Raw genomic sequence first — 22272 nt, forward strand, 5'->3', positions numbered from 1 at the left:
AATAACCAACATTTCATCAGATTACTCTCCCCTTGAATTGGCCTTCCACATTTTCACTGTCACGGAGTAGACCATCAATAACAAAGCATCCTTCAAATTACTTCAACATAGAGATGAAACAAAAAATCTCACTGAGTTTTCAAACCCATCTTCAAAGATTAATCTGACCCATGGAAAGGATCATTCCTCCTCTTCCAAACACTTGCCTCTTACCAAGGTGGGGTTAAACAACAATGTCCAACAAAACCATCAATTAAACATGGGTTTCCCCCTGGAATTGTCAGTCTTATTCGTGGAGCCATTGATCTCATTGGAGCTGAGAATGAGGTGCTTACATGGTGATGCAGTTCTTGATTGCTAGGAGACTAACTAGAAGACTCAACTAGAATCTGTTCACAACAGGTACTCAAATAGGTCATAGTTAAGGGTCTGGATTCGATAGAACCTAGGTATAATAGTGGGTTTGTGTCAAGTGAATGTATAAGAGTCTAAGAGCAAAGGTACTTGATGTTTTATGGTGAAAGGTGATTTGATTTGAAGCTTCAACAATTTAGGGTTTCACATATTCAAAAGAAACATTAGTGGAAACTCTACAGTTAGCTTGAGTGGAAATTATAGGTTCTAGCTAATCAAGATCCAACCAAACTTGAATGGTTTTATTCAGATGATATGGGGAATAATTGGTCAGATTTATAAATAATAATGAAGGTTGGCCTGAGCTGGGGTAATTAGACTTGGATGGAGTTTTTTTTTTTTTTTTTTTTTGGGGAGTGTAGTACAGAATAATCAATCCAAAATTGGGGCTGTTTCAATAGGAGAATTGGTCTGGCAGTAATTGAATGTAGAAAAAGGCTAATGACTGGAGGGTAGCATAGGGTTTGGTAGTTTAGATGGATAGATCAATGGCTAGTCTTTAGTCGCTTCAAACTTACTAGGATGAGGATGAAGAACGCTAGGACGTACCTGTATGACATTGAAGATCCTTCAAACAAGAACATGACGTGGAAAATAAACGGAGAGAAAATAAAGCTTGAAAGAGCCACCTAAGCTTCACACAGCAAGTTGTTTATTGGGGCAAACACCAGCCCCCCCCCCCCCAATGGCCCACCAGGGTTTACCATCGTAACTTTATAGGATAAAACACCAACTGATGTGAACACAGAGACCCCCCTGGCTGAACCCTAGGTGGGGCCCCTAAGATGGCTCCAAGAAGCCCCCTTGAGCTGGCTGAATCCCCTAGTAGGGTAGTTAGGGCATTTTCACCCTCTTTTCAGTGCTGGAATTATTTCCAAATTTATTTTCTAGAGTTTGTGTTGGTGGTTATTTCTTAATTTGAGTTGTGTTGGAATGGGGTAGGTGGTGAATAGGATGAGACTCTTGAATAAAGAGGGTTCATTGGATCTCAACTTTTAAGAGTTCACTTTTAAGAAGTTGTCTTTTACTACTTAGTGATTGAGTGTCCTAGAGAATTCTTTTTCAAGTGGAATTCCTTAGGTAGAGACTTGAGTTAATTAGTCTTTTATTTTCAGCAAGTGTCTTTAATTGTTAGATTACAAATCAAGCGTCCATGTTAAGTGGTGGGATCTTTGTCAGTTAAGGAATCCCACTTAGTCTGAGGCTGTAAATAGCGTGGTATTCTTTGCAATTCTTCAGTTTTGAAGATTTAAATAAAATTGATTGAGTTTGAGGATCATGATTTCCTAATTGGGGGGCCGTCGATGAGTATTAAGAGATATTCAAGTTCAGCACATCCACCTTCAAGCTCAGCTTCTTCTTCTTCATTCCAGCAGTCTACAAGCATTCAACAAGCAGTCAGCCAGCATTCACGGCAGACTGAAGTACAGAATCCTCCCCACACCTCCCCTGCCTTCTCTTTCACTTGCACCCACTCCCTGCCCCTTTCCACTCTTGCGCAGGCAAGAAATCCCACCCCAACCCCATTGCACCCTCTCTCTCTCCCCCTTCGCCTTCAGTCCCAGCCAGGTCCAGCCCTTTCTTCACCTTCTCCCACACCCGCAAGATACCACTCACCCCTGTTCTGCGCACAAAAGGACCTCCATTCCCAGATCTCCGCAGGTCCTAAAACCCTTTCCCTTACTGTTTCAGCCTTGGGCATCCTCTCCACCTTCCTACGACCCTCTTAGTCCCTTCCCCCAACCTGCCCAGCCCCTGCAAGTCCCCCTAAAACCCCTCCTATCTCATTTAGTTCTTTGTTTCCGGCAAAAAAGCCCAGAAACAGAAAATAATTCAAAAAAAAAAATGAAAGAGAAAACATATATATGTCTTTTAGACTTCCTCCCCTTACAACCTTATATAAAAGATTTCGAAAATAGATCCTAACTAAAATGGAAAGGCCTACCCATCCATAACCTATTAAGAAACTTAAAATGACTAGGAACTGAAATGGGCTCTAAAGCAAAGTCCTAATCCAGCCACTTACTGCTTAAAGAAACTACTAAAATCACTTAAAGTGAACCATTGGTTGAACTGGTTGGATTAGAAACAAAAGCACAAAATAAAACCAAGTATAGAACTAAAAATCTAATACCATACGCAACCTAATTACTGATATATTAGAGAACACATGTGATCAAAAGTCCGACATATATAGAACCCAACCAAAGCTAATTCTCATTATTTAAAGCTCTTTCAATACGCAGCAGCATCAAATGAGTGGACATCGTTTATGGTGTATGAAATTTCAATATTCATATTCAATCAATGAGCACAAATTATTTAGAGAAAAAAATCTAGGGAATACAAAAAAGTGGGGAAAATATTGGGGGAGGGTGATCTAAAATAATTCAAGAGAATATCCTTAATTCTTTTCTCATGACGTAAAGACTATGCTATACTTAGGAGTTTGAGATGCAAAATCCTACATGGATGCAATAACATATGAAAGAACACTGTACTCAGAATCAATGTTTTATTTATCCTCTTTAAATCTATGATACTTTAGGGACCAACATACTGCTGATGCAGTATATATATGATAAATTAAAATAGATTTGTTCAAAATAGTAGTTGTCTACATCCTCATCCTTTCCTCTATATGTGAGTTGAATGCAGTAAATTTGTTGTACTTTGTTCTTTTATACACACATCCACGCAAACACACACACGCACACGCACACACGTATGACGTATGCATATGTTACATATTACTTATTCCTAGTGTTTTAAGCCAAAACAGTATCTTACACAGATCCATTCATGTGTATCTTTAGCAGATTTTGCATCTCTCTGATATGATATCATACATCTTGAATAGTCACCCTTTCTGATACAATAACCAATATCAATGCTTTAAAACTTGCATCAAACATCTTAGTATCTTACTGAATAAAATCCTAGCTTTGTCTCAGCTCCATCCACTTGGAGGCCTAGTGAAGAGGAAGGAACGAGAATGGATTAAAAAAAAAAATTCAGATACACAGTCATAATTATGAACGTTTTCATTTTCTTTCTAAAATTAAATTTCACTCAACCAGACAGAAATTTGGAGACATTATCTTGTCCATGCGCCTCAAGAGAAGTTCTGTACTTCTTTATGTGTTCTTGATATTTATGCAGGAAAAGAAACAAAGACCACCAACTTGCCATCACATACCTTTTCCTTCTCTTAGGTCTACCAAAACCATGTCAAAAGGATTCTATGAAACCCAATTCAACTAAGAAACTATTTTATCCATCCTAAAAAGTAAACCACCTTCCAGATCATCCATTAAAACAAGGCTATACAATAACAGTTACATTTACCCTCAAAATATTTATAGAGAAATTAGATCTTGACCAGTTGACCTGTGCAGGATTTGAATCCATTATGCACCAGAGTAAGAGAGAGGTGAAAAGAAGATTGGCAGAATGCTCCTATGAAATAAGCCTTCACAAAGCATTAAAAAAAAAGGAAAAGACAGAAGAAGAAATCATACCACTCCACTGAAGGAAATTACACCCACGTCCAGGCATTGCATTCAGCAGAGACGGGATCAAGATAAAAACTAACTTATACTGGTTGACTAATAAAAAAGCTAGGTAATTATTGAAATTTCATTGGATCAACTGTTAAGATTTAAAATTATAAGCCAATGAAGCAAGAAAAGTAAACTAAGCAAGCAGGTTTTCCAAGTGGAGAACAATAATATGCTTAGAGCTTAAACCAGAATGTGTTTCTGAGTTTAAGACCCAGTTTTTGTGTAGCTTATGATTTTAGTCTGTTTACTGTAGAACTTTATTATCCGTGATTATGGAAAGTAGAAAGTGCGGGAATATAAAGCATCTCTAGCAGCATATTGTAGAAAACACATTGGACACTAAGCTACACAACAATAAGAACCAACTTGTTACAGCAAAGTAACACCGGGAACGCATAAAATACAAAATACCAGAGGTAAAAATCCTGATCAGATTCATCAGAGTTATACATCACTGATCAATTCAGAAAAATCATGAAATTTCTAATCAAAACAAATAAAATGATAAAACTGAAAATGATACATTATCACATATCTCATATAAGCATGACTCAATCTATGCAATATTGAAAGAGAAAACATGCAAAATCTAGAGATTACATCACAGGTAAAGGAAGCTCTGGTTTTACGCGGGGAGCCATGGACACTGTGTTTGTCTCAGAACGAATGGTTTTCCCTATGGTACCAACAGCCTTGTCCTTTTTCAACTTTTTGACTGGAGCACCTTGTTTCGCACCATCTACTGATCTCTTCTGTAGAAGGGAGAAAAGCAAGAGAAACTATGAGCATATTGCTGGATGCCAAATAAAATATAAATAAATAATAACAACCAGATAAAATTCTTTACATTGATAACTGACAATTTATTGGAAAATCACGAAAAGGGAATTTCATCTGGACCCCCAGGTTTGGGAGGGACTTGCAGACCCGTTTAAGTCACATATGGAACCCCTGTGGTTTAAAGAATACCTAAATCAGGACAAGTTTAATGAAACTGTTAGTTTAACTTAAATTTTGTGACAAAAAAACCGTATCTGCTTTTGAATTTTTTATTTCATCTTTAAGCCAAATCTACTAAAAAATACTACAAAATAAATAATTACCAAACTATTTCTCGCAAAAATATCAACTGCGCAAGCATACAGCAGGGGACTTCATCTTAGACATGCCTGGTCTAAATTCTGCTACATTCATAGGTTTCTGGCCCACTGTGATCCTTTTTTCTCATAGGTTTCCAGTGTTTTCATCTTTTCAGTTTGAGAACCTCATCAAAAATACTATGCTTTACAATTATCTTTGATTCACCACCCCTGATTGGCTAGCTCACTGCCAATTCATTTGAACATCTAACATTTCCACAGAATTCCAACCATTAGTTCCTTTCATTTCCTTCACCAACATATCCCTCACTGTCAGTGACTTTGAAACCCACCTTAAAAGACACAGATTCAGAATGCAAATCCCCGCCATCAATGCAAGCTAAGGTTACGCCACAAATATCAATACCAACCCAGTTAATTGAGATTCCCATTTATGAAAGGCAGTAAATTCAACAGGGCATCATGCTGATACCATCCACAGGGAGCTGTCAAATGGAATTCTAGTTAACATTGAAGTCATGGAAAGTTAAGGCAGTACAATATTACCTTGTTCTCTTCTAAGTCCCTCTCTTTGCTTTCCCCATCAACCTTTTCGGAGTCAGACATCAGACCCCCAACCTTCTCCAAACGATCTTCCAAAGAATCTTCTAGCGTCTGCAGGGGAAATAATAAAGTATCAAGGTAAATGATAAATGTCTTCAAACAAATAATAATCAAGCCACAGCAAATAGCGCACATATTTCCAGCAGGGAGGAAAAACAAGCTTCACAAAGGCCAGTCTTAACTCTTAACATAACAAATGGTGCAAAAGGAACATTAAATGACACTTGTGATACGTCCATTTCTTCAACCATACCAGATGTTGGAGACATGCCAACATTTTTACTTAGAGTAGGGAACGTTATAAATTTTAGCATAAACATGAGCATTATCCACACTTGGTATGGCACACTTGCATTAAGTAAATTATCAAAGAAAACCTGTCATGATACATCAAACAGACAAAAGACTTGTCACAGTAATGGTAGCGGCCCTAGGTTTCAGAAAGTCTATTTGGTTGTGCCAAGTGCCAACAGCCCACCCAAGCATTGTATAACTAAATTCATCAAATAATGGCAGTTCTATAACTAAATTGAAGTTGCAAAGGTAAGTTGGATGTGTCTAATGGTATCCTATATGGGAATACAATCATTCTTTACGGATTTAGCTAGGAATTTTTTTTCCCTTTAGCTTCAAGACATGTAATTTTCTGTTAAGACCCCATTAATAAAAACAACCCCATCCCACCACCCCCTCAACACCATGGCGGACCAGAAAAATAATAGAAATGAAGGCTGTTCAAGTTATCAAACTTGTTGCACATGCAAAGCTTAGCTGCTGTATGGTCCACTGCGTGAGAATTCTGCTAGTGTTTCAAGTACCTGACCTCTTGGTCATTAAAGTTCAAGGACTGGTATTTTCTAGTGGTTTAAGTCCACGAGGAAGCCTTCAGTGCTAGGTTCTCAAATTCCTAGTTCCTTCTACTGGCTGCAGTCAGTCGACATCAGATCAAGCCCCCCATCCCCCTTCATTACCATTAATTTTTGTTTGATTGAGTTTTCAAGAACCTCCAAAGAGTAGACATCCATACCAATCTGAGATTTCTAAGTTCCAGCAAAGTTGTCCGTTAGTTTTATCTGGAGCTTGACCCACGTATCCCCTGCATCACCTACCATATTCAATCCATGTTGGATGCCATTCCAACCATCAAAAAGCCTATAAACCATCAGCCCCCTCTTGGGACAGAGAATCCAATAAATCCAAATCAAGAAGCCAGGTTTACCTCCATCCAGCCACTGGATCCCCTACAAGCTTTGGACATCATCCGACATATCTTAACTGAGTTGTAATCCAAGTTTCACTCAAATCCAACCAGTGAATTCTTGGAAATTGAAATATCCTAATTTTTATCCCTACACCCCAAGACCCTGTAACCCCATGTTGTTCAAGAAACCTTAATCCTAATTAAGATTGGTTCCAAATTTGAAACACCATCCATTTAACCCATCCCTGGCATTTCCCTAAAATCTTTATCAGACAGACTTTCAAGGACCCTAATTTTAAATTTCCGCTTATTAGCCCTAGATGCGAGTCCAAGCTGGTTAGGATAAGGGTAGAATGGAAGAATTTCAGACTTGCAGGGATGCATAAGAAAAAAAATAAGGGAAAGGGAGGAAGAAAAGTGCATAGATAGGCACAGCCACACAGGCTCTCAAATTTTCACTCAATTCATTGTCGCCAAATCTGAAATGTCATCCAAATACAGCTATTTAAAAGAAGAAAATCATCAACAAAGGAAACCTATTGAAAGTAATAAAACAAAGGAAACAGTATCCTACAATGCCTAGCCGACTCGAACACCTGCAAACATATCATACTTTCTAAAATTGTCTGAAAAAATATTAATACCTAGATGAATAAATTCCTAACATCCTACTAGATCCAAACACTCAAACTGGATCTTATTCATCCACCTCTAGATACCAAACTGGGTTTAGGTTAGTTCAAGGCACTGAATCTTCATGACACACCCTAACAGAAACTTCAAGAAGTATGCACATTCACCCAAGTTTTGAGTTGGCCCTTTTTAAGAGATCTTTGCATTGGCCTTCATCCTATTGAGATTGAGACTACATCAATGATGTGGCATCCGTATATTCTATAATTTGAGAACTAATGAATGTTGGCTCCATTGGACAAGTGGAATAGATCGTAGACTGCATGGTAATTATCATTGATATTTACTAATCACTAAACAATTGTACTAGTACTTTAGAAGGGTACTGATGTGATGATGTCCTTGAAGATTATTTACTTAATTATTATATATCTTTAACATGTTGGAAAGATTTACTTCATTGATTGTTTAAGTTGCTTACTATTTACGACCTTTACCACTTAAAATAACGTGAAATGTGGATTTTACATCAGGATTCGACCATATATTCCCAATCAACTGCGCAAATCCGAAACACCAATTTGGCTTACTACATTTGTAATATGATCATTTATATGCATTTATATAGCCTACAAATAAGGGTTTCATGAAGTTTTAGGCCTTAATTTGGCCTAATCCCAGTCGAAATAACACACTGAAACTCCAGAGAAACATACCACATTCCAGCAATTTCAATCTACTGAAACACTGAATTAAATGAGATTTTAAACCTAGAACGTGAAGGACTCTAGACTCCAAGGCCCCTTAAGCACCTATATGTCAGACACCACAAGGAACCTGCATAAACAACTTTTTTTTTTTCATCTTTCCTTTTCTTCTTCTTCTTCCCTTTTTTTTTTTTTTTTTTTTTTTTTGGTGTTTGGGGGGGGGGTTAATATTTTTAGGTATCCACTATTTATCAAAGTATAATTATGCTTGCAACATTCCAGCAGTAACAAACAATACAGATTGAATTCATGCACTAATTTACCATTATATCATGCAACAGCGTTATAGCACAAAGGTAACAACATTACTGAGAGAGAGAGAGAGAGAGAGAGGGGGGGGGGGTAACATAAGTAAACCACAAAAAAAAAAGGAAACAAAAGAAGACTAATGAAGTTTGATTTCTTTCTTAATTTACTTATTTCATTATGGTACTACCTCCTCCAATGCTTCTCAGTTATACACAAAGTTATATATTTATTTACTATGGTACTAGACTATGCTTCTCACCCCTACACAAACTTATCCACAAGCCAATAAAAATGTAAGGAACAGTATCATTTAAAGGGGGAGTGAAAGGTTTTTTTTTCAAGGATCTAGCAACAGCCTAGAGTCCCAAGATGCCCCTGCACTGTTAAGTTTGAGATTATAATAAGATGGTCGAGCCCTAGCCTCCTCTCCCATTCCATTTGGGACAGAGCCCTAGCCTCCATTTGGTCTCGCTCGCGACAATCTCATGATTTTGCTAGGGATTGGTCGTGGATCTTGAGAAACTTTGCCGGACACTCTATTTGTGACCTCCTTGGCAAGCTAGTCTTTGGTGCCACCATCCACCATCTTTGGTGGGAGCGTAACATTAGAAGATGGACCTCAAAATCTCGTTCTCTTGAGTTGATTTGAAGTGCCATCTACTTTGATGTATCTTCCAGATTGCTGTCTATTCCCCATCCCCCTGTGGCGGACTCCCCCAGAAATAGGTTAATTGTTAGTTTTAGGGGTCTCGGTCATCTTTTATTTCCCCTACTTGAGCTTTTCGAGCTATCTTTGTTTGTGGCTTTGTATTGCTTGTTGTTTTTAATATAATTATTTATTCATCCAAAAAAAAGATGGTCGACTGCCCAGCCCTTCAAAACCTGCCAGGATGCCGGCACAGTGCCTTGACAGAATGACAGCTATGATGAAGACCCAATATTCTTACATGTTCTGATTATCTTTTACCCAATATATCCATAAAAGCATCCAGGAAATAAATAAATGCCAAAAATTAATCAAAGCTAAAAGACAGACATGTTAACAGGCAGCATCTAATACTGCCAATAGACCTTTTTATCTACAATTTTAACCACCACAAACTGACAGAATAACCCATTCAATTCAGAAAAAGGAAGTCCCATAACTAAAAACATAACCAATGTTCACAAGATATGTTATCCTTGACTTACTCCCCAACGAATTTCTTGTTGATTAATCTTCTTAGCAGTATCATGGTTGCTACCAACCAGGGTTACCACATCAGCATCATCAGAAACTGAAATAGGCTGGCCAGGAGAAACTGTGACAGACAATTCATAATGATGAGCAAAGGCAGGATGATCTAAGCATTTAGATGTAAGGAAAAAATTAGAAAAGAATATTTCACCACACAACAACGATAATTTTGATCATAATTCACTTTCACTTTATAAGAGTAAACATTTCGATGTAAGGAAAAAATTAGAAAAGAATATTTCACCACACAACAACGATAATTTTGATCATAATTCACTTTCACTTTATAAGAACCATACCTTGAAAATTGATGCGTTCATTGATTATTCCAAGCATGGTAATCGATTGTGTTTTTTGTAGATACTGCAGCAGGAGTTCGTAGGAGTACTGCTTGGAATGGGGAAGTACCCAAAAAAAAAGAACCAGTCAGCATTTGCAATCTCTCAAGTGAGAACAAATGATCAATCTTAGCAACTGTAGAAGTTTAATATAAAGACGAATATCAATTAAAGAACATAACAGACAAAAGCAAGGACAGTCGGCATTTGCAGTCTCTCAAGTGAGAGCAGAGGGTCAATCTGAGCCATTATAGAAGGATACAATAAAGATGATATCAATTAAAGAAACATAACATACAAAAGCCATTGAACACGAGATAAGATCAACAACAACAAAAAAAAAAAAAAAAAACCCTGCCCAACAAATGGGGGGCGGAGCCCCAACAGTGGGCCAGAGCAGCCACAACATACCCACCACCCCGCAGGTCCCCCACCCACCCAAAGGATATACACCGGGCAAAGGCGCCGGCGGGCGCCATCAACGCCAAGCTATCACTATGGGAGCAACCCGACCAACCAATAGATCGTTTTTATCCATCCTAGTTTTGCACTCATCCATCTTAGCATCCTCTTTCTACTACCCAGTTTATTATCTTTTAACGCCCAACACTTGCCCAGACTTAGAATTAAATTCCTAGGGTTTAAAGGAAGCTCCACATCAGCAATTGCTTCTTTTTACCCTTTTACTTTAAGAAGCAGATATCAATAGTGATTTGTTGAACAACCAAGCACCAGTTGTCTATCACATCATAGGAAGAGATGCCATTAGCCACAAAGATATAGGCTCCACGATTTCAGTAGGATAGCTTAACAAGACAGTCACTGCATGTAAGCAGGTATTTACTCTAAACTCCAGCAGTGAGGATGGTGCATGACGGGCTACATTTTTACTGTGTGTGGACTCTCTTTTCCCCTCACTCCATTTCGCCTCTCCTGGGCTTCCATAAAACTCAGATTTCTTCTTTTGAATATGCACCTGAAGGTCTGGGTGGTGGGGCTTTTTTTTTTTTTTTTTTTTTGGGGGGGGGGGGGGGGGGGGGTTATGTAGTTTGGCTGCCTAAAACCAGTCTCAGGTGTAGAATCCTCCCTTAATTTTTTAAGGTTCTTCTTTTCATCTAAACCCCTTAGGCTGCGTTTGTTTGCAAAGGTGGGGTGGGGAAAAAAACATGTGGGCCCCATGTGTAGTGGGGTGAGGGAGAAGGAAAGGAAAGGAAAGGGTTTTGTGGAAAAGTGATAGTAGTGGGTCCCACTTTTTACTTTTCCCAACTTTCCCACAAAGTCCCACCAAATATGTGGGGTTTTAAAATGGCTTGGGGTAGGAAAGTTGAGCTGCCACATCACCAGACAAGTTTCCTTGATTCAAGGAAACTTGTCTCTCACTTTCCCACCCCAAGCAACCAAACAATCCACCATTTTGGGATTTAAGGGAAAAGTAGGAAATCTACACTTTTTTCACGAATTTTCCCACCCCACCTTTATTCCAGCAAACAAACGCAGCCTTAAGGTGTAGCAAAAATCAGATTTACAACAAACATTTTGAGCTTCTGCATCTGCACTCCATGTAATTCCAATTTTTAATGGAAAGATCACATCATCAAATCTGGACGCTAGTTGGTAACGATGATAGGATATCAATACTTTTATGGCCATTCTACCCTTGACCCAATTACCCTCCTCTTCTTCTTTCTCCTCCACACACGTGACTCAAATCACCCTGCAACAGAAAACACTGCTCACTTTTGCCATGACAACAACCACCACAAGAAGTTGCCATTCTCCAAATTGGATTCTCATCCTACTATGACAAAGGCCACCTCTGATGAACCCATTTTGCCTTTTTATTTCTGAAACTCATTAGCACCAAGTTTAGGTTTCATTGTAAAATTGTTTTCATTTTCATTTTTCTTATTAATTTCCCATTTTCTTACCCACCTCCATTTCTTTATTTTTGCTTCTTCCAAAATCCACCAACTAAGAAACACTCTTCCACCTCAATGGTTCTGATTATTTCTTCTTCTTTCACAATTTCTATTAACAAAAACTCCAACTTTGAGTCCTAATCAAATCTCTCGTTCTCATTTCCCTAATATTAGAATCTCTTAGCTCTCTCTTCGTCGGAAAACCCTGATTCTAATACTCAATTTCGTGTCTGTTTCAAATCACCCCAACCCAAGTCATGGAAGAATTTGTGATGATAGCTAATTTGAATCCAAAATTCTTGCTAGGCCTGATCTCATGCTGCAGATCAAGCTGAAGAAAAACCATGAATAAATTAAACATCAAACCAGTGAGCACAGTTGTCAAGGCAGCGCTTAGGCATCCAAGCCAATTTATACAGTCCTAGGTGGTCGCTGCGTTATTATAGGACGCCTTGCACTAGTTTAATTAGTATCAAATCAAAATCTATCATTTACCCATGCCAAATATCATATAAGAAACTAGTTTTATATTTGATATTTCATTTAACTAAGATATTATTCATTATTCATAGATAAGAAAATATCCCCTATTTGAATCCAATAAAAGTAAATCAAAAATAAAATTCTAATTCTAAGAAGACAAAGTCAACCCCTCAGGCATTGTATAATTATCAAAAAGAAGGGGAAGGGGCAGATACACTTAAATCACCAAACTCGCCTCAACACTGCCTTATCAGGTGCCTTACAACCTAAATGCTTCAGCTGCCCTAAAACGCCTAGGATCGCCTCAGCGCCGTGACAACTATGCCACTGAGCCTAGGATTTGGAGGGAAAAGAGAGTGATAATAACAAGGATAGGTAAATATAGAGTTCAGCTTGTCCAATAGGGCTGAAATTGGGGTGGAAGGTCACTACAGTTGGGGGGATGAGGTTCCTACAGTTTTGAGACAGATCTAACAGTTAGATTGGTGTAGATCTGACCTTGAATTTTGGGTCTCTAGAAAAATCAGAAAATTCAAGAAAATAAAAAGGACGGTATGAGAAGGGGAATGGAATTAAGTGCTAACTTGTTATTACCTGTAACACAAGCCTTGCAATGGGGTGAGACGGATATGGAAAGAAGTGAAGGCAGGCTACAAGCACTGCCAAAGGAGAGTCCTTCAAATAGACACTCTAGGTTGCCTACTCAATCACATGGTGATCCCTTGCCACTGATGGGAAGCCCTACTAACACCTTGCTCTTGGGCAGCAACATTCTCTCTATTAATTGTATTCTGAATTCTATCCTCTGTTACATGCCCAGGGCTTTATTTATAGCCTTACATAAGACGTCCTAACGGAATTAGGACTTAGAAACTGAATTTCTTAATTGTACTTAACATAGTAGTCCAAATTCAAATAGGACACTAATAACTACACTAAAAGGACTCTACTGAGTAGAACATTAACTGACAAAAAAAAGACTATTCTGCCCTTATAACATCAGTTGGGCAGAACTTACATAATTATACCAATCAACCTAAAATAAAAACTTATGTCCGTACTTAGACCTAAACGCCAAACTTATGTGCCATAGAATTGACCTATGAGCTATGACTACATAAACCTGCTGAACAAATGCCAAACACCCATATCTATCAACCCTAAGTCGATTTCAAAGGGAAGTTGGCCAATTTGGTGCTGGACCTGCATTACGTTCAAGTTACTGCTCTTCTAATATCAATAAGTCAGATCAATCTTCAGCCCTTAATTCCACTTCTAATCACCTAAAGTCCAATCTCTAACTTGGTCTCCTAGATTTTTGTTTTCCCACATCAGCACTCATCCACTAATGAAATTAACCATCAAACTAACCCCAAATCAGGTTCAAATAACCCTATCCATCCCCTTGACCTTCGATCCAAAGTTTGTCCGATTCTGTCCAGCAAAAACGCTAAGCTTCCTATTCAACCCCTTACCTTCTGTTTCATAAATCTGAACTTGCTTTCGATGCAGCCATTAAACTCCTAAAAAACTTCACCACATCATTACCTAACCGTAAGCAACAATCAATACCCTTTGTTGCCTCATCCAACCACAACACACATACCCCCTCTTTCCAATCCAAGTTCAACTAGGCAAACCCTAGTCTCTTCTGCAGTCCATACCACCAGTTCGCTCTTAACAGATTGGACTGATCACCGCCCATATTCTCCTAAGAGAACAATTTGAAATTGACTGAATTCTGAGCAGTCAAAAAATTCAGCAAGATTCTATATCCCAAAACCCGAAAACAGAATTCCAATTAGCTGTCTCTTCAAATTCAACAATAATTGACCATCCACAAAACCCTAAACCTTCACTAAGAGACTCTCCTACGACAGTCACTTGACAGCCCTACCATCAAACCTAGGTTCAACTAAACCTTCACCATGTTTTGACCTAAAAAGGTGAAGTTACCTTTCTCCCCAAATGGTGGAACTTGGTGGGAAATGGGAATTAACTAATTAAGTGACTCTTTTTTATTATGGAGCCCACTTTTCCAGTTTTTCCTTATATTCACTTCCTTCCCTTTTGTCCCCACCCACACTTCACAAGGGTCCCACACATTCAACCATCTCACCTTGTTCTTTCCAAAACACAAGCACCTTTTTTTTTTGGTAAAATCCATTAAACAAACACACTCTAAAACAAATTAATGAATTGTATCATCATCAACCCTTGTCCCAACTAAATGTGGCCAGGTACATGAATTCTTGCCTTCCAATCAGCTCTGTTTGAGGCCATGCTAGATACTTGACCCGAGCTATGCATATCCTTTCTCACAACTTCTCTTATGGTTATCTTAAGTCTACCCCTAGCTCTTCTACTTCCTTCAATCTAAGTTACATCGGTTCTCCAAACAGGGGCATTTACAGGCCTCCGTTGAACGTGGTCGTGCCACCTAAAACGACTTTCCTGTAGCTTATCATTTATCGGAGCTACTCCTAACCAACTTTAATATAATCATTCCTTACCTTATCCTTCCTAGTTTTGCCACTCATCCATCTTAGCATCCTCATTTATGCTACACTAAGTTTATCTATATGATTCATTTTAACAGCCCAACACTATGCACCACACATCATAGCTGGTATAAGAACAGTCCTATAGAATTTTCCTTTGAGCTTTAGAGGAATAAGTCAATCACATAAGACACCAAACGCACATCTCCACTTTATCCACCCTATTCTAATTCTTTAGGAAACATCATCCACCATATCACCTTTTTTATTTATGATTAAACCAAGGTACCTAAAACAATTGCTCTGAAGGATCCCCTTATCGTCAAGTTTCACCACTTCATCGTTTGTCCGATCATGACCAAAGTTGCAAATAAGATATTATGTCTTTGTTCTACTTAATTTAAAGCCTTTGATTTCAAATCTGCTCTCCCATGATTCTAACTTGGTATTAATCCCTATTTGAGTCTCATCTATCAACACAATATTATCAGCAAAAATCATACACCAAGGAACCTCGTCTTGAATGTCTTTGGTTAATTTATTATCCATTAAAAGTGCAAATAAATATGGGCTTAAAGCTGATCCTTGATGTAGCCCAACTGTAATTGGGAATTCATTACTTTGTCCCCCCATTGTTATTAAACTAACCGTCAAACCATCATACATATCCTTAACTAATAACTATGTCCACATATTTGCTCACAACACTTATTTTCTCTAGTACTTGCCAAATTAACATTCTAGGAGCTCCATCATAAGCTTTTTCTAGGTCTATAAATACCATATGAAGGTCTTTCCTACACTCTCTATACCTTTCCATAAGTCTCCTAATACCTTTCCACATGAATTGTATGAGAGTGATAAAGTGGATCAGGGCATTGTGGGAATTGCAAGGTGATGTTGGGCACATTTTGATTTCCTATTCTGGAGGTACACTCTTTGTATCAACAAAGACTTTTTATTGAGCATCACAAAGCAGGTAAAGCTAAAGGAGATGTTAGAGAAGTAGATCAGAATGAAAGAAATTTGCAAGGAAGGATCCCTTAATACCCAGTTACTGCAGACCTAAAAAGGGCCTGCTATGGTGAGCAGAGTTAGAAGAATAAGAAGGGGGAAGGGGGAAATGACATTCACAGAGTCACACTCACGCTTTAGCAGCAAACTTCAATGTTCAAACTTCAAAGGGGGGGGGGCAATAGGCCTTGCACAAAAATAGGTACAAGCTGAAATAGGGAACTAACATACTAAGTTGACGCTGAGAAAAAGAAAAGCTAACAAGATATTCCTGCACAATGAAACCAAGAAATTATAATACTAAAAGTAAATCAATACTAATATTATACTATTTCCAGCCCTTCCAGACCAGAGAACTGGTTAAGGCCCAGCCCTTGGTCTGAGTTTCCAAGTTGGATCATGTCGGCGCAGCCAGGCTAAGGCTACTGCATCATTCCTTGGATGCCCTGGTCACCTTGTTGGTGTCAACTTGCACCCAGGACCCCTCAAACGGCTTGGCTCTCCCAGGGGCTGTGACAACTATTTACAGTTGACTAATATGTCAGAGCAATAGCAATTCAATGGCATGGACCACACTATCAAGCTACCACAAGGAGAAAACGTAACACAAAAAAGTAAAGCAACTCAATTGACTAACAACTCAGTACTAATATAATAATCAATGTCCATTGGCTCCTCCAGACCAATTAGCCAATGCCATGCAACTAGCACCCAAGTCAGCCAGTACTAAATGAAATGCCTAGCTGAAATTTTTAAAGATGAGGGAACTAATAAAACCTGACACATCTTTATGGTGATTTTGCTCTGCCTCAGAGAATGTGCAAATTCCATCTCCTGCATAAGAATAATGATAATTACACAGTTAAAACTTTCACCACCTTTGTCCGTTTAAACATATCACGAAATGGATGAGATTAAAGAAACCTCCAGATGTGAGGGCGAAAGAACGCCTTCCAGCTTTTGAAGGTCTCGTAAATGCATTATTTCATGGTCTTCGCGGAAGTTATTGAAGAATGTTCTAGCTGCGGATACAAAATACAATTATGTACAGATAAGCATAAAATTGCCACTCAGTTGAAATAACACAAGTTTGATAAGTTGCACTTTGAGAAGCACCATATCTTAAAAGACCCAAAAATACCTTCCTGGGTGTGCCCTTTTGCCACAAGATCCATGAAACAATGGATAAATACTGGGTAAAGCACACGAAGTAACTCATGCTGCACAATTCAAACAATGCCAAGGAAATTAATATGGTACATCATCGATAGGCTTGCAGAAAACACAGATATGCAAGTATCAACTATTCTATCGTCAGCAGCAAGAGGATCACCACTGTTTCAAGAATCTGAATCATAATCAGGCATCACTCTTGCAATCATAGCAAAAATGCATTAATTTTAGTCTGCTTTAATTTTGTGAAAGTGCAATTAATAAAAACAAATTAATTACCTTGTACAAATCCAAAGAACTATACGTCCACGACCGTAATTTACTATATCCCTCATAGTACTGCACTGGACCATTCTCTGGTCTGACAAACAAGAAAAGTTGGAATTCTAAAAGTGAATGCTACAATTACAATCAAATGAAATTAGAATAAAGATGTGTCACTGGATATATTTATGCAACACCTTAAAATAATAATATCAAAGGAAACAGAGTCGATGCACATACTATAACCGTTGATAGTTTATGGCTGCAGCAGTATCTCTGAGCATAGAGGAGTAACAAAAGTACAGAAGGAGAAGAAAAGAGCCCAAAAAATATAGGAGTTTGCACATTTGATACATGTCAAACAGATTCACAAGCAAGCTATTGAAATGGGACTCCAAAATTCTTGTTGCGAGTTATAAAATGAATCAAATGTTAAAGATGTGATTCAAGAACCTATAGCATTCACTCCAAATACTTTGGACAAACAGCTTTTTTCCAGCATAGATAATTCTTCTACACATCTGAAAAGAAGGGACAGGCGTTGGCACAATGGTCAGTGGACCACAGTTGCAGTCTAAGGCCAAGGTATATATATCATTAGTGTTACCAGTATTCTATCACCAGTTATTCTGGTTATCCCCTTGCCCTTTTACTTTTCATGCTTTTATACTGAGCATATAACTCTCCCAAGTCAATAACCAAAACATTGCAGTCAAATCTTCCATCAACACCTATCAGTACCATATTAAGTTCCTAAGTTATCACATGTGGGTCTATACTATCTAGTCTTGCCAATAATTCATCCCAGCAAAAATTATTCTACACAGAATTTTATGTTCACACAAAACTCCAGTACATAAAACATGGCTGATCATCTAGTAATTTTTAAGCAGCACTTCAACTGGTGCAAACCATGATCAACCACATAGACTTTTGCCTGGGGGGAGTGGAAAGCAAAACAAAAACATTCTAAAAACACCTCTTCATGTTATCCACCATCTGAAAGTACATTGAGTAACATCATCTTGAATCTTTGTGATGTGAACAAGGTTGACCCCCCCCAAAAAAAAAAGGGCCCAAAAGGCCCAATTCAAGGCTGGCCAAATACCCCAAGGTAGTTTGGTCATTTTCTAGCCCTTTGGGGCTCAAGAAGGGTCGATCCAAGGGTCATGGATCTATCTTCAATTTTTTATTTGGATTAATATTTTGCAAGATATTTGAGAGTCCTTGTGTAGGTGAAATTCCCAGTAAGGTTGGGATCCCCCAACTTTAATCCACTTTGACCTCCTAGTTGTTAGGACTCCATATCTACTCTTAGAATTAGGATTGGAGTCCTCTAGGGCATAGTTGTCAAAGCGTCCGCCTAGGCGGCAAAGCGGTTTTTCAACCACTTTTTTTTTAACCGCTTAACTGACGACCAATCTGCAAAGGAACTCCAAGCCCCCCCGCCGGCAACAGAATGTGAAGCATAAGCCATACTCAACATCAAGAATTAATGAATCAATAAATGCCTAGGCAAACGCTTTAACAACCATGGTTTGATGAGATGAACTTATGTTTGTGTTCTTTTTTTGAATTATTTTTCATAATTATGATTCTTGATATTTTTTATTTTTTTTATTTTTTTATTAATGTGACTTTTGAATATTTGTTTAGCTTATTATAGAAAGTAGTTGTATTGAAAAGTAGTTATACTGAAAACATTTGACCCAACCGCTTTTGTCGCTTTATTGCTGCCTAGGCGCCGCTTTGTCACCTAATTAGCTTCCCCAATCGCTTTAGTCGCCTTGCCACTTTGACAATTATGCTCTAGGATTAGTTGTTAAGTTTTGTAGGTCAAAATTAGAGAGTCCAAATTGGAATCTATTTTACATTAAGATTCCTTTTGGATAATTAGGTGTTATCTTCCAAGAAGGTTTTTTTTATTTGTGGTTAAGATTACATGTAAGGGGATCCTAATCTATAAAGGGAACCTACTTTGGTTGGAGTCCTTTTAGTAGACTGTATATAAACCTACTCTTTCTTTGTAATTTGCTGAAGTCTAGATTAATAAGTTTTATCAAAGTATTGCAGCAGGGTCCTATTGGGTCAGACCTTGCGGTCATCTAGTTCTCTAGTTCAGCCAAATCTTCCTTGCGATCAAGCAAGAAACTCCAGCAAGTCCAGCAAGCTTCCTTCCTCTAATCCTGTACTCAAGTAAGTGCCAACAGCCTCCTCACCCCTTCTTCATTAACAGCAACCCCAGCACACTCCCTCACCTCCCAAGCCCATCACAAGACCCCCCCCCAAACCCTTCCCTGTTCTGCGCAACCCTAGATCCCACCCCTCCCCCAGCGGCTGCACCACTGGCAGCACCCACCCAGCCCCCCACGATCCCCTAAAACCCCTTCCCAACCCCCCTGAAACCTATCCCACCCCTCCCCCACATCTTCCCTACCCTCTCCAACCCTTTCAGCCCCCCCCCCCTCCTTCCCTACTGAGTTGCAGCAAGTCTGAAAACAGAAAACAGAAAAAGAAAGGAAGAAGGAGAGAGAAAAAGAGAAAAGAAAAAAGAAAGAAAGATTGCCCAAGATCTTCACAATCCTATCCCATCCCATCCTACAGGTTGTACTGTTTTCCCTCCAAAGTCTCCCCCAAATTAGGGTTTGTCAAAACCCTAAATTTTCCCTCTTCCCAATTAAACCCAGCCTATCTAGGTTTTTTTAATTGAGCTTTTCCCATATAATCTAGGATTGATACTTTTCATCACATCTCTTTTTTCTACCAACGCATCACTCCTAAGAGATTCCAACAACTTTCTTAGATACCCATAAGCATTCCATATTATTTTTAATATGGTTGCTGGAAGATTATGGGCAAACCCTTAATTTTAGGGAAATCATCCAAGAATCTCTAACCCTAAAATTGGGTTCACATCACTTTACCTCCTTGGGGAATGACTGAACCAATAAAACAAAAAATAGCTGTTGGAATCTTTGATTGTGAATATTAACTAATCCATTATTTCAACTCCTAGTCACTGAGAATCATGAAATTTGAGAATGTATCACAGAGAGAAAAATGTATGGTTAGAGGAGAGAACCACCGCAGCCACCAAACAAAGAATCATTGAGACCATCAAAATAAAAGGCAAAGAAAAGACCAATGATCTTAACCCAACTAGATCATGTCTACTAGCCACATGCTCCCTCATACATTTTGGTATAATGTGCACCAAAACATTTTGTCTCCAATAACTCCAAGTTATACTTTGGCATCACCCATGTTTTTCATTGTCAACAAAAATGATGACATTAAAAATAAAGGCCACAGAATCTCCTATATGTGCTAGTCAACAAGTTCAAAATTAAAGAGCACAAAGAAGAAGAAAAGAATTTGATAAGAGTTTTAGTATGGGAAAGGATTCTGGCAACCAAGCTCAAAGAGGTTAGGATTTGACAATGTCGATCCTGAGTTGAGAAATCAGTTAGTCTAAATGCACGTTGAGAACATAATGGAAAAAACTCAAAATGCATGATATATGTCCAATCATAGAGTGTGGCTTCCAATAATGCACCAACAAAGTGATGTAACCCAATTCTAGGGTTAGGGTTTAATGAAATAATTCCCTAGAATTTAGGGTTAGCCTAGAATCCTTCCTGTTGAAAACCAACAAGTAATTATCAAAACAGGAGGGTATGTATAATTTATCGGTAGGTTTTGGATGTTCAAAGTTTTAACAAAGGCTAATGGGTTAGATTTAAGGATAAGAAGGAACCTATGGGATGAATTAGGTTTGATATGGGTAGTGTTTGTGCGATGTTAGGGTTTTAACAATTCTCATAGGATGGTTTTGAGATATCCAAAATCAATATGTGTTGTAACAAAGAAACATAGGATGCATTAAGGATTCCTAGGGAGCCTGTGATTGGATATGGGAGGGTTTAGGGATTATCTTAAGTAGGTTCTTGGAATCTTGGAAGGGGTTTCTTGGGTCTTGAATGATTCTCGGGCAGTCTTTTGATTCTTTTCTTCTTTTTCTTTTCTTTTTTCCTTCTTTCTTTCTTTTTTTCTTTTCTATTTTTTTCTTTCTTCTCTTTTTCTTTCTTTTCTTTTCTGTTTTCTGTTTTAAGGCCTGCCACAAGACAAGAAGAGGGAAAGGGAGGAGGCTGAGAGAGAAAAGAAGGGGGAGGGGTGCTGCAAGAGATAGAGGAGGTGAGGGAGGGGTTCCAAGGGTATTGCAGGGGTGGGGAAGCAATGCTAGGGGCCTGCGATGGGCGGTTTTTAAGGCTGCGATGGGAGCGGAGGGGTTTATTGGGGCTGCACAAGGGAAGGGAAGGGAAGGGAGGGGAGGGGAGGGGAGGGGGAGGGCTGCAAGTGAGAGAGGAGGAAGGGGAAGGGGATGGGGGCTGCTGTACTTACTTGTGAGAGTGCTGATCTTCATGAACTGATGCTGAAGATTGGAAGAAGAAGCTAGACTTGAAGAAGACCACTCAAATGCTCAACCATGGTCCTCCCAAGAAGGCCACAATCCTTTTACTCAAATCTCAGATTCTTGTATTGACTCCAGTCTAAAGTTACAATGAGAGGAGTGGCTATTTATCGCCTTACACACAGAGGGAAAGACTTAGACTCTAGCTGGGAAAGAAAGACTGACTCAACTGGGGTTTCCTTTACAGACTACGATCCCCTTACAACTAATTAATAATGACCACATAAATAAAAGAACTCGACTTGAAATAAAAGACCATATTATCCACAAGAAATCTTAATTTAAAATAGATTCCCAGTGGCACTATAACTCACTTAACTGACTTAAACAAGGAACTAAAAA

General features: G+C 38.6%; 1 protein-coding gene across 4 annotated transcripts in view; it reads right to left on the minus strand.

The window, feature by feature from the left end:
• TAF5 (TBP-associated factor 5) overlaps positions 1-22272 on the minus strand; it is a 31923-nt gene that overhangs the window by 6981 nt on the left and 2670 nt on the right. For all 4 annotated transcript variants that reach the window (XM_089145624.1, XM_089145626.1, XM_089145625.1 and 1 more), the window contains exons 3-10: positions 17475-17556; positions 17164-17242; positions 16947-17044; positions 16800-16856; positions 10067-10154; positions 9722-9831; positions 5624-5731; positions 4578-4729 (exon numbers count right to left, since the gene is read on the minus strand). In XM_089145624.1, the coding sequence (XP_089001750.1) occupies positions 4578-4729; positions 5624-5731; positions 9722-9831; positions 10067-10154; positions 16800-16856; positions 16947-17044; positions 17164-17242; positions 17475-17556 (774 nt within the window). The remainder of the gene's footprint in view (positions 1-4577; positions 4730-5623; positions 5732-9721; positions 9832-10066; positions 10155-16799; positions 16857-16946; positions 17045-17163; positions 17243-17474; positions 17557-22272) is intronic.

The sequence above is a fragment of the Hakea prostrata genome, chromosome 2, assembly GCF_041222555.1.
Source record: "Hakea prostrata isolate BN-2017 chromosome 2, UWA_Hpros_2, whole genome shotgun sequence".
Lineage (NCBI taxonomy): Eukaryota > Viridiplantae > Streptophyta > Magnoliopsida > Proteales > Proteaceae > Hakea > Hakea prostrata.